Below are 27,346 nucleotides of genomic sequence, written 5' to 3' on the forward strand. Positions count from 1 at the left end.
TGTATTTGTCGTAAGGTATATAATATGTATATTTGACAGTTTATAATCAATTGTGTAAAAAAGAAATTTATACAGCGTTATATATGAAATATGTAAAAAAAAGTGAAAAGATGAATTATTCGATTTTTGAGATGTGTGAATAAAAGTATTTTATCGCAGTGTAAATTAATCAAGGTGGGAAGGGATAGGGTTGTTAAACATTCATGGACTTGAAATAGAAATGAATTTATTATCAATCATTTATCAGGCACAATATTTACTAACAAAATATTGATATCCTTTTTCTTAAGTGTAAGAAAGAAATTCGAATGCGAAGGAAGTTATCAATGAAGAAAACCACTCATTTCTGTTTAATGATTTATCTTAATATGTTGCAAAGTGAATTCCAGTATGTGACGTTGAAAATATCAACGCAGCGTTGAATGAAATGAAATTAAATATAAATATCTACTCTATAAAAAAAGAGAGTTTAGGACGTCTGATCCAAGACACGTCAAAGAGAAAACAACCAAGACCCTTCTAATTGATATCTTTTATCGTGATATCGTGATACATTAACGAAACCCACCAATTTAGTAGGATAACTGGTGAAGGATATTTGAACTGTCTGATCTAAGATCTCAAGTTTCGTTTTCCTTTCTGCTTTGACACCACACTGCAACAACTCCGCTTTTGAATGATACATTGAATTTCGTTTTATAACGGAAGACGTTACACAGTGGGTAGCATATCAGTATGCCACGCTGCGAAACCTGGTTCAAATACCGGCGAAGAAAGTGCTGTTTATGTGAAAATCGTGGCGTTTTTAATTGGTACATTGCGTTTTGTTATTGAATTTCAGTTTACCACGGAGGTTATACCGGTGGTGTGGTGTCGCAGTTGGTTGCGTCGTCCACAAGCATTCCGATGACGAAGGTTCGATTCTCGCCGGTGGAACTGAAGTTTATATTAAAATCTGGCCTCTTTTGAATGATGCATTGAAATTCAATTTATAACTGGGGCTGTACAGCAGAAGACGTAGCGCAGTAAGTAGCGTACCAGTAAGACACACCGCAAACACAGGTGATTTATGCTGTTCTATTGTTTTTTTTGTTGTTTTATTGTGTTTTTATGCTGTGTAACATGTGTTTTATGCTGTTTTATTGTGTTCTATGCTTTTTTAATGTGTTTTATGCTGTTTTATTGTGTTTTTATGCTGTTTAATGTGTGTTTATGCTGTTTAATTTGTATTTATGCTGTTTAATGTGTATTTATGCTGTTTTATTGTGTTTTATGCTGTTTTAATGTGTTTTATGTCGTTTTATTGTGGTTTATGGTGTTCTTTGCTTTTATATTGTGTTCTTTGCTATTTTATTTTGTTTCACACTGTCTTATTGTGTTCTATGCTTTTTTATGGTGTTTTATGCTGTTTTAATGTGTTTTATGTTGTGCTATTGTGTTTTTATGTCGTTTTATTGTGGTTTATGGTGTTCTTTGCTTTTTTATTGTGTTCTTTGCTATTTTATTTTGTTTCATGCTGTCTTATTGTGTTCTATGCTTTTTTATTGTGTTTTATGCTGTTTTATTTTTTTTTATGCTGTTTTATTTTTTTATGCTGTTTTATTTTTTATGCTGGTTTATTGTGTTTTTATGCTGCTTTATTGTGTTTTACGGTTTTTTGCTTTTTTATTGTGTTTTTATGCTCTTTAATGTGTATTTATGCTTTTTTATTGTGTTTTATGCTGTTTTAATGTGTTTTATGTTGTGTTATTGTGTTTTTATGTCGTTTTATTGTGGTTTATGTTGTTCTTTGCTGTTTTATTGTGTTCTTTGCTATTTTATTTTGATTTATGCTGTCTTATTGTGTTTTATGCTGTTTAATTGTGTTTTATGCTGTTTTATTGTGTTTTTATGCTGTTTTATTGTGTTCTATGCTGTTCCTTTGTGTTTTATGCTGTTTTATTGTGTTTTTATAATGTTTAAAACGTGTTTATGTGGTTTATTTTGTATTTATGCTGTTTTATTGTGTTCTATGCTGTTCCTTTGTGTTTTATGCTGTTTTATTGTGTTTTTATGCTGTTTAATACGTGTTTATGCGGTTTATTTTGTATTTATGCTGTTTTATTGTGTTTTACGCAGTTTTATTGTGTTCTTTGCCTTTCTATTTTGTTTTAATGCTGTTTTATTGTGTTTTCATGCTGTTTAATGTGTGTTTATGCTGTTTAATGTTTATTTATGTTGTTTTAATGTGTTTTATGTTGTGTTATTGTGTTTTTATGTCGTTTTATTGTGGTTTATGGTGTTCTTTGCTATTTTGTTTTGATTTATGCTGTCTTATTGTGTTTTATGCCTGTTTTATTGTGTTTTATGCTGTTTTATTGTGTTCTATGCTGTTTTATAGTGGTTTTATGCTGTTTTATTGTGTTTCATGCTGTTTTATTGTGTTTCATGCTGTTTTATTGTGTTTGGGCTAAAATATTCTATAAAAGTTATAATATTAGTTAGAAATCTCCGCGTTATTCTACAGTTAAAAAGTATGTTTGATATTACCTAGCTTTTTCTCACAGAATGGACATTTAGGACTAAGGTTGAACAATCTTGAAGCTGCTAAAACTGGTAGCGTTATATTACCTATAGCTATTTTCCACAGATTACTTCTCAGGATATTAAAGGGGCTGACCGAACTTTGGGGCAAACGACGGTCTTCCTCACAGAACTTATAGCTTTGCGGTTGGGTAAAAAGAAGGAGGGGGGAAGGGTTGAACAGCCCCTTTAACTTCTGATATTTGTTACTGAGTTTCAGGTTAAAATTAAATTGCTAATTGAAGCATTCCAAGTACTAAAACTATTGTTAATAATGAACTTTTCTAATTTCAAAGAACAATACAAGCATCTGCTGCATCATGAGCCTATTGACGTTATCTTCCCAGTACCATGCCAGTTCCAAGCAGAGGGGACCGGGTCGACGCCATTCAGTGATAAAGGAGGGCTTCTCATATCACACGACGCGAGCAAGCTTCAACGAAGTTTACTTTTTGTTTTTATATCTATATACTTTGGTTTATACTTCATAAATGTACTATAGAATAAATAAATTGTTCGTCGATTTAATGAATCTCATTTTTTATTCCTTTTCTTGTCAATTAAGTTACAGGCATATATAGGATTTTAAAATGGATTAATTAGATTAAAATGGATTGGGAATATGGGTTAATTAGAGGTTCCCGGTAATCACTTTAGCACTGTTAAAGGCAGCGCGTCGAGGGGCTATTCACTAATGAAAATTTTCTTTTAATGCTGATTTTTATTTATGCTTTAAAAAAGGATAGGGATTCATTGGTGATTTAAAATGGATGGGGATTAATGGTTGCGTCTGGATTACGAGTAATCATCGAGGGGCTACTCACTAAAAACTTGTTAGCGATTTTAAACGGGATTGGGATTGTGGGTAACGTGTTGTTATTATTTTACTAGTTATGAACGAATAATTAAGAATTCACACATTTGACGCTAGGGGCGCTGTATACGTAAATACGTATTTACTGACATCTAAAACATGATAAAATTCTGCAAGACATTCGTGTAAGCAATTGATAGTTCATAAATTGCCGCTAGGGGCGCTGTATACGTAGTTACGTATTTACTGACATCTAAAACATGATAAAATTATGCTAGACATTCGTGTAAGATATAGATAGTTCATAAATTGCCGCTAGGGGCGCTGTATACGTAGTTACGTATTTACTGACATCTAATACATGAAGAAATTTGCCGCTAGGGGCGCTGTCTATGATATTATATAGGCCTAACGGTGTGTTCTCTTATTTGAATTAGCGCCCACGTCACACTTCGAAGCGCCCCCAACGACGGAATTTATTATAAAACTCGGACGCCACTTGTCCAGTTTTCTTTTCACTCTGCGCCGGCGACCAGTCAACATCGTTCCTTGATCAGCTCCTCGTAATGCTGACTTTCGAAGGCAATATTGGATGGAAAGCCACGTTTTACGCCGATGTTGGGACGTGACTCTAAGCTCTCCGCCATTGAATGTCCATTAGAACGTTGAAATGAACGCGAAAGGTCAAGCCTAGTACGGTATGTGTGAAAGTCTTTCAATAATCCAAAGCCATCCAGCTAGCATTTTATTATTTAATTTAAGTTTAGAGTTTAAATTATTTAGGTAGAGTTAATTGTTAGTTAATTATGTTTATTTATTGAAAATTAACTACAATATGAAGAAATTTCCAGACACGAGGTCGGTTAGACAAGGCTTAATTTAGAACATCTTAAATCAAGTACTTGGGCTCATATTAGGGGAAATTAAATTCCTTATCTATTTTAAATAATAAATCTCGACTGTTTGCAAATTAGGTCTCATTTGCCGGCGCGAAACTATATTACCTAAAATGAGTAACGTATGATTTAACGGGGCCAGATTAGGTTGCACTAGGCTAGGCTTAACCTTTTATAAAAATTTAATCTCTAAGTTTTTACTTCATGCCGTCGTTTTAATTTAAATTAACGAGGGTATTTTTTGAATTATTACGCGTAAATTATAGATTTGAGATTCTAAAATTACATTCGTGGCAGTATTTAATTATTTTAGATAATGAACCACGGTCTATTTAATAAATTAAATGGTTTAAATTAATTAGGGTTAACAGTTAATAAATTATGATTAATTATGCAAATTAAGTCAATTTTATAGTTTTAAAATGAGCCACGAACGCGAAGTTAAGGCTTGAGATTTATAATTTATATTTAGGGGAATATTTTACGTAGTTTTTTTCTTTAATTACTTTAATCTATGGTATTGTTTCCGTGAGTTATTACTTATTATTTTGTTAGGACCTTAAGTAGCCGTTTAATTCTGATTTGGAAATTGGTTAATATTTAGTGCAATTCTTACATTCTATTCATGGGAATATTTTACTTGGTTTTTTTCTAAAATTATTATGTTGCCAGGACTTTAAAGTAGCCCTTTAATTCTGATTTAGCTTAATATTTAGTGTGATTTTGCAAATTTTGTTTTTGGGAATATTTTACAAATTTTTCTTCAATAATTTACGGAAACAAAACCATAGATTAAAATTATTTTTTTGTTAGGACCCCTCTAATTCTTATTAATATTTGCTATTAATATATTTTCATTTATAGACTCGATGACGTTCTTGGATATTCTGGTGCTGGTCATTCGGAGAAGTTTCCCAGCAGATGATTTCAACCTTTGTTAGAGACGCTCATTCCAGATGACATCTTCCTTGGACTTGCGATACACGATGTTTTCAAACTGTTGTGGCCTTGCAATCATTCTCTACAAAGATGCGATAAACATCACCGAATCTAGAAAATTCTAATTTTTATTAGAATTATATCTGCAACTACTTAATTTCTTTTTTCACGTTGAAACTTATATATACGGGACACTTTATATTATTTTTTGTTGAAAATTTTTGTAAACACCTTTTTTATTACTTTTTGTTCAATAAATTATGCCTTAAACCACTTTTTTTGTTTTCTTAAAAATTATTTGATTAAGAGGGAAGGTTTGAATGTTTTAGCTCTAAACAGATAGCCTATTTTTTGAGGACAGCCTATTTTTTGAGGACCCTCTTTTCAGCTTTTTTAGCTTTTATCAAAAAATAAAATTGTTTTAAAATGGAAAAAAATTAGCCTAAAACAAGCTTAAATTGTTTTAAAAAAGCCTAAAAAAGGGTCCAAAAATACTACCCTAAGTCCAGACCCTAAAAAATTCAAACCATCCCCATTATCGAAACTTTTTTAAGAAAACAAAGAACGTGAGGCAAGGCAAAATTTTTTTATTGAGAAAAAATCAATTGAGGTGTTTACAAAAATTTTCTACAAAAAAATATTTAAAGCGTTCCATATATTAAAATTTGACCGCGGAAAATTAAATAGGGTAGCCTAGTTACCGATTAAATTTAAGAATAAAATTAAGTTAGTTCGTGGAAAAGATTCACGGTCCAATCAGTTTGAAGGCCTCGCGTTTCGCAAATCCAAGAAAGATGTCATCTGGATATAGGTTCCTTAATTTCGGATGAACTTCCAGGTCTACTTGAAAACGTCTCTGAATGACCAGCAACAGCTTATCCAAGAAAATCATTCGAGTCTAAAAATTTAAATAAATTAATTACAAATATTAAGGCAATGCCTAATTTTAAAAAAGTGCTACTTTAAGCCTAACAAAATAATAATTTACCGAAATAATCCCATACATTTAAATAATTAGCGAAGTACTGGCTAAGAAATTTTTTTAATAATCTAAGCTAAATTTCTTAAGCCTTGTTCAAATGCCTTAACCTCGTGGTCGTGGTTTACTTAATTTTAAATCAAAATTATTATTTGATAGACTGAATTTACGTAAATAATAATTAACTGCCTGTTTCATTAAAACTACTTAATTTATTAAAACAATAAGCTATTTATAAAAGGCTTACATTTTCTGCGCATTAACAAGTTTGTTCATTCCAACATGACTTCGCTGAATCGATTCCAAAAGAGCATTCAATGGCGGAAAATAGCTCTAGATTCTGGATTTATTCCTTGACGGCGAAAAGGAAAAATTGGTGATCGTCGGCGAAAGGCCTGATTTCCAAGAGCTCAGCAGGAAAAGATCTTGACTCCACGATGCCAATCGAAGAAAGAAATTTCGGTCGGTTACTCCAGAAAATAGTTCTCTTCCGCAAGATTTACACCCTCAAGACGTTAAAAGCAGACGACACTAATTGGTGTAAATTCAACCAAGGGGTAAAACCGTTTTTCCGTTGGCCTATTCCATGGAGAAATTTTCTTGGAGCGAAAATCACTCCATGGAAAACGACAATGGAAGGTATGGAGCAATATTGTAAGAGACACCAAATTTAAGGGAAACTTTCATTTTCGCTCCATAAAAATTACTCCATGGAAAACGACAATGGAAGGTATGGAGCAATATTGAAGGAGACACCAAATTTTAGGGAAACTTTCATTTTCGCTCCAAGGAAATTACTCCATGGAAAACGACAATGGAAGGTATGGAGCAATATTGAAGGAGACACCAAATTTTATGGAATTTTAAAGAAAGTTTCCTTCTCGCTCCAAGAATATTACTGCATGGAATAGGTCAACGGAAAAACGGTATTACTCCTTGGTTGAATTTACACCAATTAGTGTCGTCTGCTTTTAACGCCTTGAGGGTGTAAATCTTGCTCGAGAGAATTTTTTCTGGAGTAACCGACAAAAATATCTTTCTTCGATTGGCATCGTGGAGTCAAGATCGTTTCCTGCTGAGCTCTTGGAAATCAGGCCTTTCGCCGACGATCAGCCATTTTTCTTTTCGCCGTCAAGGAATAAATCCAGAATCTAGAGCTATTTTCCGCCATTGAATGCTCTTTTGGAATCGATTCAGCGACGTCATGTTGGAATGAACAAACTTGTTAATGCGCAGAAAATGTAAGCCTTTTATAAATAGCTTATGGTTTTAATAAATTAAGTAGTTTTAATGAAACAGGCAGTTAATTATTATTATTTACGTAAATTCAGTCTATCAAATAATAATTTTGACTTAAAATTAAGTAAACCACGGCCACGAGGTTAAGGCATTTGAACAAGGCTTAAGAAATTTAGCTTAGATTATTAAAAAAAAATTTCTTAGCCAGTACTTCGCTAATTATTTAAATGTATGGGATTATTTCGGTAAATTATTATTTTGTTAGGCTTAAAGTAGCACTTTTTTAAAATTAGGCATTGCCTTAATATTTGTAATTAATTTATTTAAGTTTTTAGACTCGAATGATTTTCTTGGATAAGCTGTTGCTGGTCATTCAGAGACGTTTTCAAGTAGACCTGGAAGTTCATCCAAAATTAAGGAACCTATATCCAGATGACATCTTTCTTGGATTTGCGAAACGCGAGGCGTTCAAACTGATTGGACCGTGAATCTTTTCCACCAACTAACTTAATTTTATTCTTAAATTTAATCGGTAACTAGCCTACCCTTTAATTTTCCGCGGTCGAATTTTAATATATGGAACGCCTTAAATATTTTTTTGTAGAAAATTTTTGTAAACATCTCAATTGTTTTTTTTCTCAATAAAAAATTTTGCCCTGCCTCACGTTCTTTGTTTTCTTAAAAAAGTTTCGATAATGGGGATGGTTTGAATTTTTTAGGGTCTGGACTTAGGGTAGTATTTTTGGACCCTTTTTTAGGCTTTTTTAACCTTTTAAAACAATTTAAGCTTGTTTTAGGCTCATTTTTTCCATTTAAAACAATTTGATCGTTTTATTTTTTGATAAAAGCTAAAAAAGCTGAAAAGAGGGTCCTCAAAAAATAGGCTCGTTTTATTTTTTGATAAAAGCTAAAAAAGCTGAAAAGAGGGTCCTCAAAAAATAGGCTATCTGTTTAGAGCTAAAACATTCAAACCTTCCCTCTTAATCAAATAATTTTTAAGAAAACAAAAAAAGTGGTTTAAGGCATAATTTATTGAACAAAAAGTAATAAAAAAGGTGTTTACAAAAATTTTCAACAAAAAATAATATAAAGTGTCCCGTATATATAAGTTTCAACGTGAAAAAAGAAATTAAGTAGTTGCAGATATAATTCTAATAAAAATTAGAATTTTCTAGATTCGGTGATGTTTATCGCATCTTTGTAGAGAATGATTGCAAGGCCACAACAGTTTGAAAACATCGTGTATCGCAAGTCCAAGGAAGATGTCATCTGGAATGAGCGTCTCTAACAAAGGTTGAAATCATCTGCTGGGAAACTTCTCCGAATGACCAGCACCAGAATATCCAAGAACGTCATCGAGTCTATAAATGAAAATATATTAATAGCAAATATTAATAAGAATTAGAGGGGTCCTAACAAAAAAATAATTTTAATCTATGGTTTTGTTTCCGTAAATTATTGAAGAAAAATTTTGTAAAATATTCCCAAAAACAAAATTTGCAAAATCACACTAAATATTAAGCTAAATCAGAATTAAAGGGCTACTTTAAGGTCCTAGCAACATAATAATTTTAGAAAAAAACCAAGTAAAATATTCCCATGAATAGAATGTAAGAATTGCACTAAATATTAACCAATTTCCATATCAGAATTAAACGGCTACTTAAGGTCCGAACAAAATAATAAGTAATAACTCACGGAAACAATACCATAGATTAAAGTAATTGAAGAAAAAAACTGCGTAAAATATTCCCGTAAATATAAATTATAAATCTCAAGCCTTAACTTCGCGTTCGTGGCTCATTTTAAAACTATAAAATTGACTTAATTTGCATAATTAATCATAATTTATTAACTGTTAACCCTAATTAATTTAAACCATTTAATTTATTAAATAGACCGTGATTCATTATCTAAAATAATTAAATACTGCCACGAATGTAATTTTAGAATCTCAAATCTATAATTTACGCGTAATAATTCAAAAAATACCCTCGTTAATTTAAATTAAAACGACGGCATGAAGTAAAAACTTAGAGATTAAATTTTTATAAAAGGTTAAGCCTAGCCTAGTGCAACCTAATCTGTCCCCGTTAAATCATACGTTACTCATTTTAGGTAATATAGTTTCGCGCCGTCAAATGAGACCTAATTTGCAAACAGTCGAGATTTATTATTTAAAATAGATAAGGAATTTAATTTCCCCTAATATGAGCCCAAGTACTTGATTTAAGATGTTCTAAATTAAGCCTTGTCTAACCGACCTCGTGTCTGGAAATTTCTTCATATTGTAGTTAATTTTCAATAAATAAACATAATTAACTAACAATTAACTCTACCTAAATAATTTAAACTCTAAACTTAAATTAAATAATAAAATGCTAGCTGGATGGCTTTGGATTATTGAAAGACTTTCACACATACCGTACTAGGCTTGACCTTTCGCGTTCATTTCAACGTTCTAATGGACATTCAATGGCGGAGAGCTTAGAGTCACGTCCCAACATCGGCGTAAAACGTGGCTTTCCATCCAATATTGCCTTCGAAAGTTAGCATTACGAGGAGCTGATCAAGGAACGATGTTGACTGGTCGCCGGCGCAGAGTGAAAAGAAACCTGGACAAGTGGCGTCCGAGTTTTATAATAAATTCCGTCGTTGGGGGCGCTTCGAAGTGTGACGTGGGCGCTAATTCAAATAAGAGAACACACCGTTAGGCCTATATAATATCATAGACAGCGCCCCTAGCGGCAAATTTCTTCATGTATTAGATGTCAGTAAATACGTAACTACGTATACAGCGCCCCCAGCGGCAATTTATGAACTATCTATATCTTACACGAATGTCTAGCATAATTTTATCATGTTTTAGATGTCAGTAAATACGTAACTACGTATACAGCGCCCCTAGCGGCAATTTATGAACTATCAATTGCTTACACGAATGTCTTGCAGAATTTTATCATTTTTTAGATGTCAGTAAATACGTAACTACGTACACAGCGCCTCTAGCGGCAATTTATGAACTATCAATTGCTTACACGAATGTCTTGCAGAATTTTATCATGTTTTAGATGTCAGTAAATACGTATTTACGTATACAGCGCCCCTAGCGTCAAATGTGTGAATTCTTAATTATTCGTTCATAACTAGTAAAATAATAACAACACTTTACCCACAATCCCAATCCCGTTTAAAATCGCTAACAAGTTTTTAGTGAGTAGCCCCTCGATGATTACTCGTAATCCAGACGCAACCATTAATCCCCATCCATTTTAAATCACCAATGAATCCCTATCCTTTTTTAAAGCATAAATAAAAATCAGCATTAAAAGAAAATTTTCATTAGTGAATAGCCCCTCGACGCGCTGCCTTTAACAGTGCTAAAGTGATTACCGGGAACCTCTAATTAACCCATATTCCCAATCCATTTTAATCTAATTAATCCATTTTAAAATCCTATATATGCCTGTAACTTAATTGACAAGAAAAGGAAAAAAAAATGAGATTCATTAAATCGACGAACAATTTATTTATTCTATAGTACATTTATGAAGTATAAACCAAAGTATATAGATATAAAAACAAAAAGTAAACTTCGTTGAAGCTTGCTCGCGTCGTGTGATATGAGAAGCCCTCCTTTATCACTGAATGGCGTCGACCCGGTCCCCTCTGCTTGGAACTGGCATGGTACTGGGAAGATAACGTCAATAGGCTCATGATGCAGCAGATGCTTGTATTGTTCTTTGAAATTAGAAAAGTTCATTATTAACAATAGTTTTAGTACTTGGAATGCTTCAATTAGCAATTTAATTTTAACCTGAAACTCAGTAACAAATATCAGAAGTTAAAGGGGCTGTTCAACCCTTCCCCCCTCCTTCTTTTTACCCAACCGCAAAGCTATAAGTTCTGTGAGGAAGACCGTCGTTTGCCCCAAAGTTCGGTCAGCCCCTTTAATATCCTGAGAAGTAATCTGTGGAAAATAGCTATAGGTAATATAACGCTACCAGTTTTAGCAGCTTCAAGATTGTTCAACCTTAGTCCTAAATGTCCATTCTGACTGTGAGAAAAAGCTAGGGAATATCAAACATACTTTTTAACTGTAGAATAACGCGGAGATTTCTAACTAATATTATAACTTTTATAGAATATTTTAGCCCAAACACAATAAAACAGCATGAAACACAATAAAACAGCATGAAACACAATAAAACAGCATAAAACCACTATAAAACAGCATAGAATACAATAAAACAGCATAAAACACAATAAAACAGGCATAAAACACAATAAGACAGCATAAATCAAAACAAAATAGCAAAGAACACCATAAACCACAATAAAACGACATAAAAACACAATAACACAACATAAAACACATTAAAACAGCATAAATAAACATTAAACAGCATAAACACACATTAAACAGCATGAAAACACAATAAAAAAGTAAAAAAACAATAAAACAGTTTAAAACACAATAAAACAGCTTAAACTCTACAATAAAACAGCATACAAACAAAATAAAACAGTATAAAACAAAATAAAACTGCATAAAACACAATAAAACTGCATAAAACACAATAAAACAGCAAAAAAACAATAAGACAGCATAAATGACAATAAAACAGCTTAAACACACAATAAAACCGCATAAATACAAAATAAATCGCATAAACACGTATTAAACAGCATAAAACACAATAAAACAGCATAAAACACAAATGAACAGCATAAAACACAATATAACAGCATAAAACACAAATGAACAGCATAGAACACAATAAAACCGCATAAATACAAAATAAACCACATAAACACGTTTTAAATAGCATAAAACACAAAGGGACAGCATAGAACACATTAAAACAGCATAAAACGCAATAAAACAGCATAAAACACAATAAAACAGCATAGAACACAATAAAACAGCATAGAACACAATAAAACAGCATAGAACACAATAAGAGAGCATAAAACACAATAAAACAGCATAAAACACAATAAAATAGCATAAACACACAATGAAACAGCTTAAAACCACAATAAAACAGCATGAAACCACATTTAACAGAATAAAACACAATGAAACCACATTTAACAGAATAAAACACAATAAAACAGCAGAAAAATACAATACAACGTGTAGTAGTTTGTAGGCAATTTCACACGTATCTGAAACTAAGGCCTAGAGGTCCGTGCACTCGAGCTAAAAAAACCTCGCGGATATTTTAAATCCTGAAGATCCTGAAGTTTTTTGTCTCTTGTCAGTTACAGAAACCTAGCTTTGCACGTGCTGACAACTTATGTGGTAACAGAGTATATACAGAATAAGCTGTCGTTCGAGGTAGGGAGTTGCCGATCCTATAGCTTGAAAACAAATTTCCTCACGCGCATTCTTTATCCATGGTTATATCATAATAATAATAATATTAATAATAGCAATAGTGTATTAGACCTTCAGAAGTTCAGAAAAGAGAACAAAGAGATACACTTTTGAAACAGAGTGCCTACCACAGAAGAAAAATAAATTATAAATCACTTGAAACTACATAATAATTTTGCTCAAATTTCCGTGGGAATTTTAAGTCGGAAATCAAGCCATTTATTCTGTTTATTATTCGACTCACCTGTTCTGTCATATTGAGAAATCACTTTAATGTAGTGGATCTTATCCTTTAACTGGCTGCAAAGGCACCCGGTGTTTCCCGTCGGTGTTTGCTCTCCCGCACATCAAACTTCAGATGGTGTGAATTTTATTAACACTTTTCTCGAAATGAAATACTAATATATACTTACGCTTGTGTTCAGAGGGTACCAATCGAGCTTTTATATCATAGCCATAGCTATAATTAGTAAGCTAAATAGAAATAATTTTATCAAATAATATTTTATAAATGTTAATGCAAGTTTTTGTTTTCAAATATATTCCATTGATACAATAGATTTTGTTCAAAAGATTAATAATGAAAGTAATAAGAATATTTTTATAAATGCGTAACTTACGAGTGTTGAATCCAGGTACTGAAAATAATAAGAAAATTTTTAATCGGGAAACTTTTATATTTAAAAATACGGGCTAAGAGAATTGATAGTTCTGAGTTATCCAAATGTTTAAAGTCGATTATCCAAATGATTTCAGTTAGTTTTCCAACTGATTCCGGTTGATTTTCCAAGTGTTGTAATGGGATATTTCGAGGAAGACTGCATCTTATGCGATATAACTTTACTCGCTCAGATTTGAACCATGGTCGGCGCTCTTCAGGCGTTTGGTAAAATGGACCATCAGACCACGTGACACGTCAAAGAGAAAACAACCAAGACCCTTCTGATTGATATCTTTCATCGTGACCACCGAAACGATATATACATTATCAAAGCCCACAAATTTAGTAGGATAACTGGTGGAGGATATTTGATGGCCTCGGTCGAAATGGACACTGACGATCTCATTAAAGAGACCATCAAGAAGGAATTCACCAATTCTACCATCATCACCATCGCGCGCAGAATAAACATCATCTTAGACTACGACAAGTTAGTTTACCTACCTTTTAAACCGGCTTAAAATGATGAGGCTAGTCTGATATCTCTTAACTCTTCATAGGGTGATGGTTCTCGATCAGGGCCGAATTATGGAATTCGACTCTCCAGATGCTCTCTTGAAGAATGAACAATCAATGTTCTACGATTTGGTCAAAGATGCCAACATAATCTAAATCACCTTTAAATTAAGCACCAAATGTTATGTATAGTTCGTTAAGAGCCTTAGGAATAACCTTTATCATTTATTTTATTTCTAATAGAGCAGGTTGAGATTTCTATACTCCTTGGAACAGTAATTGCGCGAAGTGTAATTAAATGATTCGTTTATTTAAAGTCATTGAAAGACTGAATAACTTCTTATAAAATTTTAGCTTCCATTTAAACTTTAGAGATAAGATATATCATCATATAAAATAGCTAACTCGTATTATTAAAAAAAATTGTTCAATAACTCAGCCCGAATTTTATCTTTGAATAAAATGTTTAACTAGGCATAAATTTCCGAAACGCATCAAATATTTTATTTCGTTTAGGCATAATTATTTTTTGAAGAAAACAGATTACTCTCTCGCATTAGGTTTAAGATATAAAACGCCGCGGTCAACTATGAAGCTGGTCCTACTACTTCTAGTGATAACGTTAACCCTCGGTGTTTCGCGCGCCTACGAAGCATCCTTAATAGAAGACACCGATCAAACACTGGAAAAAGCGGAGGAAACTGAAGATGCTATATACAAATTTCTCAAACCCTATTGCCACGGCAATGAAAAATGCATAGTCGTTACAATTTTTGTTTCGGAAGTCTGTTCAGTTCCAACAAATAATGGGGAAGTTTGTCAGTCTGATTGCCAGTACTTGCTCGATTACCTCTGGCGAAAGGTTCTAGTTGACAAACCGGATTTGGATGAACTGAGGCGTTACGTCCCTGATTCTTGTATCCCGGAAGTTGAAGAAACAAAGGATGTCAACGGAGCCAAAGATGTTGGTGGAGGAATTGACATTGAGGCAAGAGAGAAAAAAGATGTTGACGTAACAAAAATTGTGGATCAAGCAAAAGCCGTTCAGGGTACAACCGATGGAGACCAAATTGTAGATGTTGACGAATCAGACGATAGTGAAAAGGGAGACGATATTAATGGAGATGTTGAGGAACATAAGAGTGCCGATGCAGATAAAGATAACCAAGGGGAAAATGTTGAAGAACCCAAAATTGGGGTCCAAGGAAACGAAGAAGCAGAAGAAACAAATGCTGTTGACAAAGTGAACGATGCTGTTGGACACAAAGATGTTGACGAAGTGATACACGTTGGTGAGCCAGTCGAGTTTGAGGAAACAAAGAATGTTGACAAAGTAGACGATGGTGTAGGAGACAAGGATGTTGACGAAGTGATACACGTTGGTGAGCCAGTCGAGTTTGAGGAAACAAAGAATTTTGACAACGTAGACGATGGTGTAGGAGACAAGGATGTTGACGAAGTGATACATGTTGGTGAGCCAGTCGAGTTTGAGGAAACAAAGAATGTTGACAAAGGAATTGATGATGAGGAATCAGAACATTTTGACGAATCAAATGATGTTGACCAAGAAAGGAATGGCTTGGAACCAGAACATGTTGAAGAAACAAATGATTCTGTGAGACCAGAAGATCTAGAAGATAATGAAGATTCTGACAAACCAATATGTATTGACAGCCCGAACTTTGACGAAAAACCAATAGATGGAAACCAAGAAATTGTAATCGAAAATGATTCCGAGGTCGAGGGTAAAATCGATTTCGATAAAGGTGTAAAGTACCGAATGTTTCATATCGGTTTTGAAAATGACTGGGACGAAGGTATCCACGTAAGTAGCTGTTACGTATGTGTGCACGAGTAAATAACGACTAAGGTTAGTTCTAGTAAAGCTTGTTTATTCGGCAAGGTCTAGCACTGTAATGTCTATTTTAGAGCGTACTAGTTTACAGAACAACTATGTTTATTGCTAGTCACGCCGCCTAGCGGTGTGACGTCATCTTATGTAACATGTTTCTTTTTTTTTTTTTTTTTTTTTTTTTTTAGTTAAAAATTAGTTATAAATGCCTCCTGAACAAAATTCTGCTTAAATGGTAATTTACACAAAACTAGGTTAATTAAAATTCTGCCTAAACAGTAATTACATAAAACTAGGTTAATTAAAATTCTGCTCAGATAGTAATTACACAAAACTAGGTCAATTAAAATGCTGCCCAAACAGTAATTACACAAAACTAGGTTAATTAAAATTCTGCTTAAACAGTAATTACACAAAACTAGGTTAATTTTAAGAATTTTGATAACGCTTCGGTGTGATTATTTGCCGCCCACTTCTAGAACTTTTGCCAGTTTCTTGCGGTTGAGCTTGAGGCATTTGAGGCCCTGGCAACTTTTCTTGAGCCGTTAGTAGTGGTCTCTCGGGTATCCTTGTTATTCCAATAGAGGTTGTTGTCCTTCTTCTCTGATTTTCTTGCTCTTTACCAATTCGCCAGGAAATTTGACATCTACTAATTTCTCCCTCTGTACGCTTCGGAATCATCGCTTTCGCCGTGATTGGCTTTGGGGTCATTGTATTTGTCATCGATGTATTGGTCATAATTTCGTGGTGAAGATTTTCATACGTTGGTCTCAGGTGTATTCTATTTCTTCTATATTGTGCTCCGTTCGGTGTCGTGATTATATAGGAATCGGGTTCATTTGCGATGCCAGTGATTGTTGCTTTTTGCCAGCTACGAGGGCCAACACTGAAGAGAATATTTTCGCCAATATTGAAAGAATTCATATGGGTATTGGGTCGTGAATCATGTTTTGCCATTCGCGCTCTTCGAGCTTCTAGTGCTTGCCATGTGCGTTGTAATGGGAAGTGAGGCTTCAAGATAGCGGAAGTTGTTGTTGCTGGTGTCCGAATCACACGACCCATTAACATTTCTGACGGAGCCGGAAGGTCTTGGAGAGGTGTGGCTCGATATTCAAGTAAAATGTAGTGTGGATCTACTCCAGTCTGAGCGGCTTTGTTGAGAAGATTTTTTACCGTTTGAATGTGCCTTTCTACCATCCCGTTGGATTGTGGGAAATGAGGACTTGATGTCCGGTGTTCTACTCCCCACTGCAATAGGAAGTGCGCAAACTCGGAAGAGTTGAAAGGTGGTCCATTGTCAGTAACTATCCTTTGTGGCGTCCCGTACCGTGCAAAATGAGGTTTTAAGGCTTTTATGACTGTTTTTGCATTTGTTGACCGTAATTCGTCAACTTCGACGAATTTGGAATGATAATCCACACATAGGAGAGCGGGTTTTCCTTCCGTATGAAATAAGTCTATTCCCACTGTTTCCCATGGGAGCATTGGTATTTCATGTGGTTTTGTTATGACGTGTGTATTTGCCCTGCTTCTTCTTAAGCAAATTTCACATTTCTGGATGACTTTAGAAATTTGATCTGTCATGCCTGGCCAGTACACATGCATTCTTGCTTTTCGAAGGCAGGTGTTAATTCCTTGATGAGCACCATGAAGTTGATCAATTATCATGGGCCGTAGCGATAAAGGGACGATCAAACGGTCCCCTCTGTACAGTAAGCCTTGATCGCTATGAATTTCATTCTTGATGGGCCAATAGGAAGCTAGATTTGCGTCAACCATAGATGCGTATTTGGGCCATCCGTGCTGGACATAGTGTTGAAGCTTCTGCATGTTCACGTCTTGGCGTATGGCATGTTGAAAGTCCAGAACTTTGTCCCGTGACATGACAGTCATAGAATACAATGCTGTTGCGGGCCCTTCCAGGAAATCGGTGTTGATGCCTAAGGTCGGAGTAGGTGAACGCGAAAGTGCATCGGCTATGTACATTTGCGACCCTGGCACATATTTGAGTGTCAGGTCGTAACGGGCAAGTCGGAGAACCATCCGTTGTAGTCGGGGTGATAGTGTAGCGATGGGTTTTTTCATTATGGCAAGTAATGGGTTATGGTCAGTTTCAACCGTAACCCTATTACCAACAATATAATAGTTGAAATGTTCAACAGCGTAGACAATCGCGAGCATTTCTTTCTCTATTTGCGCATAGCGCTGTTGTGTTTCTGTCAAAGTGGTGGAAGCGTATTCTATCGGTTGACCGTCCTGCAAAAGGACCGCTCCAATGCCAAATTGACTGGCGTCGACGGAAATTAGGTTCTCTTTGTCGGGATTATAAAAAGCTAATACGGGAGCTTTCGTGATGTCTTCCTTCAGGCGGTCGAAAAGGCGTTGTGTATTGGCGTCCCATATGAATTCAGATGTTGCTTTTAATAATGTCCTCAGGTGCATCGTCTTTTCGGAGTGGCGTTCTATAAATTTACTAAGGTAATTTATTATGCCAAGAAACCTTTGCAACTCTTTCTTGTTTCTCGGGGGAGTGAGAGACTGAACAGCAGCTATTTTCTTAGGATCTACTTGCACCCCGTACTGTGAGATTATATGACCCAGATAGGAAATTCTTGGAACCGCAAGTTGAAGTTTCTTGGCACTGAATGTTACTCCATTAGCCCGTGCCCGTGTTAAAACGGCTTTTAAGATGTCGTTGTGATGTGAGATTCCAGTACCAGCCAGCAGGAAGTCATCTGTCGATATATACACGCCTGGAATATCTCCAAAAATCTCATGCATTACCTGCTGACAGATTTCAGAAGCACTTGATATTCCAAAAGGGAGACGTAGAAAACGGAATCTACCGTACGGCGTGGCAAACGTACACAAGTACGAGCTTTCTTCAGTCAGCTTGATCTGCCAAAAAGCAGATGTTGCATCCAGCACAGTGAAGACTTTGCAACCTTGTAGATTGCTAAATATTTCTTGAGATGTTGGCAGTTTGTAGTGTTGACGTTTGATGGATATATTTAGATTTCTCGGGTCCAGACAGACTCGAATTTCTGTTTCTTCGTTCCGGTTAGTAGACTGAACTGTTTGTTGTGTTGGTTGTTTTTTAGCTTTCGGGACTACTACAATTGGGTGAACCCAGTCCGTGGGTTTCGTAACTGGCTCAATTACTCCTAGTGCGACCATCCTTTGAAGTTCTTTCTTTAAAGGCTCGCGAAAAGCATGAGGTATGCTACGCGGCGGAACAATTACTGGCTTGGCGTCGGCTCGTAAGGTAATATTATGAAATCCGGGCAGACAACCCATAGGACCAAATACGTCTTGGAATTCCGCAATGATTTCTGACGGAGCTGCGATAATATTTGGTGATTGGAGTACATTGACTTGGGTTGGTGCTAATGCTGATGTGACAATGTTCGGTATGTGAGCGTCTGTTTCGATACGCTGAATCAGACCCAATTGTGTTGATGTACTTGCGCCTAGGATGGGTAAGGTCTGCTGTGGCGTTATGTAAAAGTGGCAAGAGCGAGAGGCATTCGATGATGATGCAAAGATGTCAATACAGCCCAGCATGGGAACTTGATGTCCTGAGTAGGACATGATTCGTCGAGATGTCGGTTGTATCATGGGAGGATTTATCAGCTGGTGGTAGACATCGTAGGGCAAGACGTTCACCTGGGATCCAGTGTCGATTTTGAAGTGCACCGGGTAATTACCAAGGCATATCGTTGCCAGCCAAGTGTTGGCGTCGGTCTGGGTTGAAAGTTCATCAATAGTAAGGAGATGAACATAAAACGGGTCAGTGTCAAAAAGTGCCGCTTCCCCCAGGTATTCTGAAGGATCCGCAAATGGCGGAGGTTGATATGACTGAACCGCTGTCATGGCGTTATGGTCCTGAAAAACATCATTATCTGGTGTAGTCGGAGGGTAGATTTCATCTTGTTGGTAGTGGTTTTGGTGTGAATCTGAGGTATGGTGCCATGGATTAAGCTCAGTCAGGGCAAAGACGGAAGTACAGACTCTGGCCCAGTGATTCTGACCGCCACACTTCGCACATCTGGACCCGTTTGCTGGACAAGTGCGAGGAGCGTGTTGTAAACCACACCGAGGACAAGGTGGGTTAGTATGTGTTGCACGATAGTTAAGGCTGGCCCGTGGAAAAGCTGATGTTGCACGAGGTGGTCGCGGAAAGGATGTTTGAGATCGTCTAGGACCTGGAGACAAGGATTGATGACGTAAGGCGTTGGGATATTGTTCTCGTCTATGAAAAGGTGGTCGTGAACGATGATGCAATGCATCCACCGTAACTGGCGGTGGTGAGGTTGGTACACGTAGTGTATTGTTCGTTGTTGCTTTCATGACTGATGAGAATGCAATCGCACTCTCCACTGCACGACATTCGGAGATGGCTTGTGTTAAAGTAACATTTCGAATCGTTAAAAGTTTGGTTTGCAAGTCTTTACTATGAATGCCTTCAACTATTTGTGAGCAAATAAGCGAATCGCGGACTGCATCGAGATCACAGTGGTTTATTTTAGTTTTCAATTCTGTCACAAAAGAGTCAAACGATTGCGTTAAGCCTTGGCGAGTTGAAAAGAATAGATGCCGCGAAAGAGTCACGTTTTTGTACGGCGCGAAGTAAGCCGAGAAAGCGTCATAAATTTGCCGTAATGTTCGCGGAAGGGCCGTACCGTTAATATCCGTTAAGATTGGAATGTCTAAAATTTTATATAGCTTCCTACCTTCTGTTCCAATAATATGCAGGAAGGTATTGATTTGCGTATCCGCATTTTTCTTGCTCAGTTCTGTAGCCTTGGCAAAGATATCAAACTCCTCTAGCCAATCTTCCCAGGCATCCGCCGAATTTTGACCGGGGGTAAAGGGCGCCGGCGCGTGAAACGTAGCCATGTGAATCGCGGAAAAAAAAACTTGCCGCAAAGGTTTACTTGTCTAATTGGTCTAATTCACGTTATCCGCGTTTAGTTCAATTGTTGGGCTCAGCGCTTGATTTCTTGTTTCTTTTCACACCCCACTTCTGGCACCATGTTACGTATGTGTGCACGAGTAAATAACGACTAAGGTTAGTTCTAGTAAAGCTTGTTTATTCGGCAAGGTCTAGCACTGTAATGTCTATTTTAGAGCGTACTAGTTTACAGAACAACTATGTTTATTGCTAGTCACGCCGCCTAGCGGTGTGACGTCATCTTATGTAACAGTAGCAAAAATATTTTTTCTAAAACAACGAAAAAAGGTGTTTGAAATACGTTTTCCACTAAATTTGAACAGGAAGGCGTTGTCGAATGGAAATACGTGGATGAACGCAGGAAATTACCATTTTGCGAAATGGAACAAGAAATTGGCGAAGAACCAATTATTCTGAAACCGGGTGATATTCTCGTTCAAAACTGTAGTCAAAAAGAAAGCTACTTGATTGGCAAAATATACAGCGTCTGTCTTCCAAGTGGATATGTACTGAAAGTAAGAACCAAAATACGTCATTAGAGTTTGAAAAAGCGTTGTATGGAAGCATTTCGTTAAGTTACAAATTCGGCATAAGTTTCATTTGAATTTCAAGCTTTATGTCACCTATAGTAATGAAATTCATTTTGTTTATCAGAATTCAGCCAAATGTCTGACGAATGTCGATTCGGTATTCAAGTACATGGAACTCAAGGAGAAAGAATCAAAGAAAAACATTTCAGATGCCAAACCACCGGAGGTCTTGGAATCCTTGGTTAACGGAACTAAGTTCTTGAAAGAAATATTGGACTATTTATCACCAGAGAACAAAGAGGACTTGGATGTCTTCAACAATAAAACCCTACTGAAGGCGCCGGAGTTTTTGGCTCAAATCGCGTTCTCTTTCCAATACATTGCCCTGAAAATGAACCAATCGGATTGGAATTACGATGAAATCATGGACGTTTTTGAGGTAGGTTAGCTGTCAATGTTGATTTCGGTTCTTGATCGTAGTTTTAAAATAAGAGAGCTTCTTGCACATCGCAAATCTCATAGACCAAAATGTCCTCTTTAAAATGGTGTTCTCAAATTTTTCCCTTATTGCAAGGCACTAGCCCGAAAACAGTCCCAAAGAAATCAAAAATTAATTAAAGGTAATTCGAGGGGATGATCACTGAAATGGGTAATCACTATAACTAAACTTTATCTTTCAAAAGTTTCTGGGCATAAGTCCTTATTAGAAATTTATAAGATGCGATAAGCGTGCATCGGCATAAGTCTATGTTGTAAACTATCTGTTCTTCGATTCGCCGGAAAATTAGAATTACAGCATTTGTAAATTTATACGGTTATAATTTTATCACCGTTTTGAGTAGGGCATCGAGGGGCTATTAACTCATTTAAGCATTGGAAAAGATAGCGCTATTCACTCATTAGGGTAAGGTATAGAGGGGTTATCCACTCATTAGGGTAGGGTATAGAGGGACTATTCACTCGTACGATGTGGCTAAAATTACGAGCCCTTGGGCCGTCTTGTTTAATTTATATTCGCAGACTTTGGAAGATGTTACAAATGATCTCAGAGTGGCAACGAATCAATTTCCGGATATTTTCAAATTGCCGTTTTTCCATAAAGACATTCTGAAGAAGAAGCAATCCTTGCTCGATACGGAGAACAGCCTGAGATTGTTTGCACGCAAAAATACCAAAAACAATTTGAATATGGTACGAATTAACTGCAAAGCTTTTGACGCGACTGAATTTCTGAGTCATTACGTAGTCAACGTCATCGGAACCCCACCGCGTCGTATCGCCTGGGAATTTGAATTCGATTTGAAAAAATACGAGAAAACATTGGCAAAACTACTATTAGTCTACAGGTAAACTAAAAAAACTTTTACAAAGGCTTAGCGAATTGAAGTTAGAGAAATGCGGATATGAAATTTAGTCAGGTCGCTTTTTTAACTCTAATATAAAAGAAAAAAAAAATTATTCATATCAGCACTTAATTAAACCAGGGATACATTTAATTTTAGAAGTAGGAATAGAGAACAGGGTAATATCTGGGCGCGCGTCAAAGTCCCGGACCCCCTTCCCCGGGACGGAGGGGGGTATGAAAGAAGAAGAGGCGGGAGGGTCATAGAGACAGAGGTAAAAACAGGAATTACGTCACTATTTTTCTGGCCGTCCCCATCAGCAACGTCATCAAAACGTAGTTGAAGTGAGCAGCCAATAAGATAATTTAAACTTTTCGTTACGTGTTGGAGGGAGGGGCTTTATACTGGGTGGTCTATGAGTCAGACGTACTGAAGTAAATACTAACCGTTCTCCATTCCTACTTCTAAAATTACATCTATCCTTGATTAAACTCTTTACTGTCCACGTCTTTCACAGTATAAAACGTTTTAAAACCAGATAGCCAACTCGCGCTGCCTCTTGCAGTGCAATAGCCCTAATAAGCGTTCGCCTGCCTATTTGGTGTTTGCTTCAATCTTGGAATTAATTGGTGTATAACGTTGTATTTTTTTCAGCTTGCGTGGTTCAGCTGTGGCTGTGAAATGCATCAGTCTTAATCCAAATAAATCCTACCAGAATCTGCTTCATTACTCTAGCATTATGCAGTTCAAGATGGAAATACTTTGGAAATACGTCAAGAGAAGTGTTGACTACATTAAAGATCACGCCATGGTCGAGTATATGGAAAAAGACTTGAAGAATTTCGTGGAAATTCACAAGGGCAACGACAATTACTACTTGGTCCAGGAATTGTACCCATACTTGAGACAAAAATACTTTTTCTACGATTATGCCTTGGCCGCTCACGACACCGTAGATCTCAAGCAGGGTGAAAAGTTTTCACAATCCATAGGTAAATCATTGATACAAAATTCCGATTACAAAGCTTCACACATAAATAATAACAGAAGTGAGATGAGACTAGAAGTACTGAGCTAACCTAATTCTTCATTTGGCGAAAGTGAATATTTTTGCTAACATACCAAAGGTTGGCCCTCTGGTAGCGGTTTCTGAATTTTCCCTCCAAAAAGTGAGACGCTCGCGGCGGTAGACGGCCGAACTAGATTCAAGTACCGGCGTCCGTGTCCCGCCGCTTTAGGTTGAGGGGAAGGGGGTAGGAAATATTTTTGGAACTCGACCAATTTTTTTCTCTCTAGTGTGGGCGCGATGGAAGCGGCATAAAATCCTCAAATTTGTTCACTAGTGCCAGGATCTACTACCAATGCTAAAGCTCTTTACTTCTAGTCCCTTATCCTACTTCTGATAATAATAATAAACGTTGTATCTACAAAAAATTGTAGGCAGATCTTGGAGATGTTTCCGATGTATTGGCTACTCAAACAGCGGTTTCTACACCAGAAACTTCATGGACATTGGTGTAAACGCTTCAATATACATCATGTACACTCACTCGACAACGGCGAAGCCTTTTGAGTACGAACACGTTTTCGAATTATTTACTAAATACGGTAATACTAGTTTGGAGAGTTTCACTAATACCGTAGTGGACATCGCTGACAATAATAAATACATTGTAAATAACGCCTTGGCTGTTGTACCTGGTCTTCATTTCGAGTCAAATAATTTCACGAGTAAAGTTGGAAACTATTACAACGTAGACGGCGTTAATATCATACTGACAACTTGATAATAGAATCGCATGACGAGAATAAAGACCATAATATTGCAAGTAATGAATTGTAAAATTCATTGAAAATAAATATTTGTAAAACAATTCGGAAAATGCGACTTCAATTCTTATTTTGTTTCACGATACTTACCATTATCAACTAGGCCTTTGCGAGCGGTATTTTGCGATTTCTAATAAATTGTGCTAGAAACGCTATGAAAAGACGCTAGCAAAATACACTACCATCCATTATCAATAGTATCAACTGTATCAAATTTTAAAATAGAACAATATTGCTTGTAATATTATAATTTTTTTATTTATTAAAATAAAATGCAATGCAATGCAAAATCTTTAATTTATTTACATTAAAATTTTATACAAGAATGTAATGAAAGTAGCCCTAAACTTCGGGCTATGGACGGAATAATATTAATTACTAATTTTAAGTTAATTACTTTTAACTTAATTAAGTTTCAAGTGATATGGAAGCGATATTTTAAAATGACCGTCTTAATGCAAATATAAATACCAATTAAGCAAAATATAGATTACTAAGAAAGAAAGATTTCGAAACTTTTAGAGATCGTGAATAATAATAATAAGAACATTATTTCAAAAGGACTGGCAACTAAACTAAAACAAGATTGGTTGGTTAAATTTATACAAACGTTTCAGACTTGTTGAACCAATTCACACCGGAAGAGATTCTTTCACTTCGTTTACTATTTCGATTCATTGGGCATTTTAACAATCTCCCACGGTGGTTCCGAAATTGAAACGTGTTTGAATGAAAAATCTTTGGCAGAAAGTTCATCAATATCCATTTTTTCTAAAACCTTTCTGGCTTCAACTGAAGACCGTAGTACAGTCTTGCATAAACCCGGTACCACGAAGGGAACGTGATAATACACATCCATTCGTTTACTATTTTTCGAAACCTTTCTACGATACCGAATTTCACGACGGAATCCCAATCGCAAAGGTTTTCCAAAATTCTCTGGGGTATTCGGTTTCAGTTTTACATCATGTTGAAGGTTAAAATAATCGGGCATCTCGACTAAAAGATATGGTGATGCTGAAGCCAGGCTCATATGGTCAATAGAACATTCGTGAACTTGGTGGCCAGATCGATTGGTTTTAGTTAACCTTGGTATCACAGTTACCGGAACTATATTTGATGATAATTCATCTTGAATCGACTGAAAGGACTTTATGGCCGTACAAGACGTTACTTTAATTGCCCCTTCCTCCAATTGTTCCAATCCCGTTTCAGGAATATCGAAATCGTCCTCCGTGATGGTAGTTGGGCCTTGGTTCAAATTCAACGGGAAACCGACTTCGCAATCTCCATCTTGGTTAGGCCCGACTTCGCAATCTCCATCTTGGTTAGGCCCGATTTCGCAAACGCCATCTTGGTTAGGCCCGATTTCGCAATCCCCGTCTTTGTTTAGCCTGACTTCAATGTCCCCGTCCTGGTTGGACGTGATTTGACAAGATGACATTGTTTCAACAACTTCCTTAGCAATTTTCTTCACTGATTTATCGAGTATAAATTTCCACGCAATAACGGCATAGTTTTCCACAGAATTTGGGCCTTTGTCCAAACTTATCGGAAGAACAGAGGCATTAGGCGTTTCGCTACTAAGTAAAGTTGTATTTTCTTTTGTTTCAGAAACGCTATTAACGTTTTCCATTGATGGTTTAATAAGTACAGGTCCATCTGAACTAATGGAAACGTCACGCGTTTCTTGACTAGGTAATGAGCAACGTTTGATGAATTCCTTGCGACTTTTAGGAGTGCTTTTAATGGAATTAAAGGGAATTGGGCCTTGCTTCGAGTTCGGCATCAGACTAACGGAAACAGCATGCATTTCTAGACCACGTAATGTTGTTTTGCAAACATTAACATCATTTTTGGTCAATGGTTTCTCAAATCGACAGTTTTGTGTATCATTTGTAACTGAAAATCTCATAACAGTTTCTGATGAACTTAAGAGAATGTCTTGACTTGAATTTCTTTGAATATTGGTGTCATCAGTGGTTTCTCGACAAAGTAATGCTTCATCAGTGGTTTCTAGACAAAGCATTGTTTCATCAGTGATTTCTTGATTAAGTAATGTGTCATCAGTGGTTTCTTGACAAAGTATTGTTTCATCAGTGGTTTCTTGACAAAGCATTGTTTCATCAGTGGTTTCTTGACAAAGTAACGTTTCATCAGTGGTTTCTTGACAAAGCATTGTTTCATCAGTGGTTTCTTGACAAAGTAACGTTTCATCGGTGGTTTCTTGACTAAGTAATGTTTCATCAGTGATTTCTTGATTAAGTAATGTGTCATCAGTGGTTTCTTGACAAAGTAAGGTTTCATCAGTGGTTTCTTGACTAAGTAACGTTTCATCAGTGGTTTCTTGACAAAGTATTGTTTCATCAGTGGTTTCTTGACTAAGTAATGTTTCATCAAGTTTCATTTTGCAAGCAATCGTACCATTTTCGACCAAAGGTATCTCGAGTGATGTAGTTTTGGTTCGCGTCTCAGGAAAGTAATTCGGACTTTGCTCCGTTACGTTGCAAGATAATGTTGAAAATGGTTTAGGTACTTGGCATATTCTTGATACAGTTTTAACTGTAATATCGGAACTGAGATTCGTGCCTTCTTTTGAGTTTGTCTTGCGAATAAATTTCCGTGAGTAATTTTTCGGAGCGTAGCGAATGTTTTCCAAAGGCTCTTCAAAATTTTCCACAATAATAACATCATTTTCCAAACGCTCAACAATGTTATCCAAAGGCAAGACGTTTCTCTGAGGATCGACGCCATTTTTTAAACGCTCGACAAATTTCTCCAAAATTACCACATCATTTTCCATGGACTCGACGTGGTTTTCCAAATGCCAGACGTCATTTTTCTGAGG

At 36.1% G+C, this 27,346-nt stretch overlaps 2 protein-coding genes and 1 long non-coding RNA gene across 4 annotated transcripts; 2 read left to right on the top strand and 1 right to left on the bottom strand.

Annotated features, from left to right (window-relative positions):
- Nucleotides 1-396: 396 nt before the first annotated feature.
- Nucleotides 397-3,092, top strand: LOC149678115 (uncharacterized). The gene is made up of 2 exons (XR_016366035.1): nucleotides 397-1,025; nucleotides 2,859-3,092. It is a non-coding gene; the product is annotated as an uncharacterized LOC149678115 (long non-coding RNA).
- Nucleotides 3,093-10,929: 7,837 nt separating this feature from the next.
- On the bottom strand, nucleotides 10,930-15,457 carry LOC149678116 (uncharacterized). Of its 2 annotated transcripts, XM_089836130.1 has the most exons (3): nucleotides 13,226-15,457; nucleotides 13,057-13,164; nucleotides 10,930-11,170 (listed from the first exon to the last, which is right to left on the bottom strand). In XM_089836130.1, exon 1 carries the CDS (start codon nucleotides 15,455-15,457, stop codon nucleotides 15,077-15,079), a length of 381 nt encoding a protein of 126 aa, XP_089692256.1. In that variant the 3' UTR covers nucleotides 10,930-11,170; nucleotides 13,057-13,164; nucleotides 13,226-15,076. The 2 variants fall into 2 exon arrangements, with proteins under 2 accessions (XP_089692256.1, XP_089692255.1); XM_089836129.1 differs by having other exon boundaries at nucleotides 13,057-15,457.
- Nucleotides 14,579-24,541, top strand: LOC149678117 (uncharacterized). The gene is made up of 6 exons (XM_089836991.1): nucleotides 14,579-15,814; nucleotides 21,119-21,310; nucleotides 21,450-21,764; nucleotides 22,346-22,671; nucleotides 23,323-23,660; nucleotides 24,109-24,541. The coding sequence occupies exons 1-6, from the start codon at nucleotides 14,579-14,581 to the stop codon at nucleotides 24,453-24,455; spliced, it is 2,754 nt and encodes a 917-aa protein (XP_089693117.1). The 3' UTR covers nucleotides 24,456-24,541.
- The last annotated feature ends 2,805 nt before the right edge of the window (nucleotides 24,542-27,346 follow it).

This window comes from Phalangium opilio, unplaced genomic scaffold, assembly GCF_054372755.1.
Source record: "Phalangium opilio isolate 3A_F unplaced genomic scaffold, DU_Popi_V2 ptg000042l_1, whole genome shotgun sequence".
Taxonomy (NCBI): domain Eukaryota; kingdom Metazoa; phylum Arthropoda; class Arachnida; order Opiliones; family Phalangiidae; genus Phalangium; species Phalangium opilio.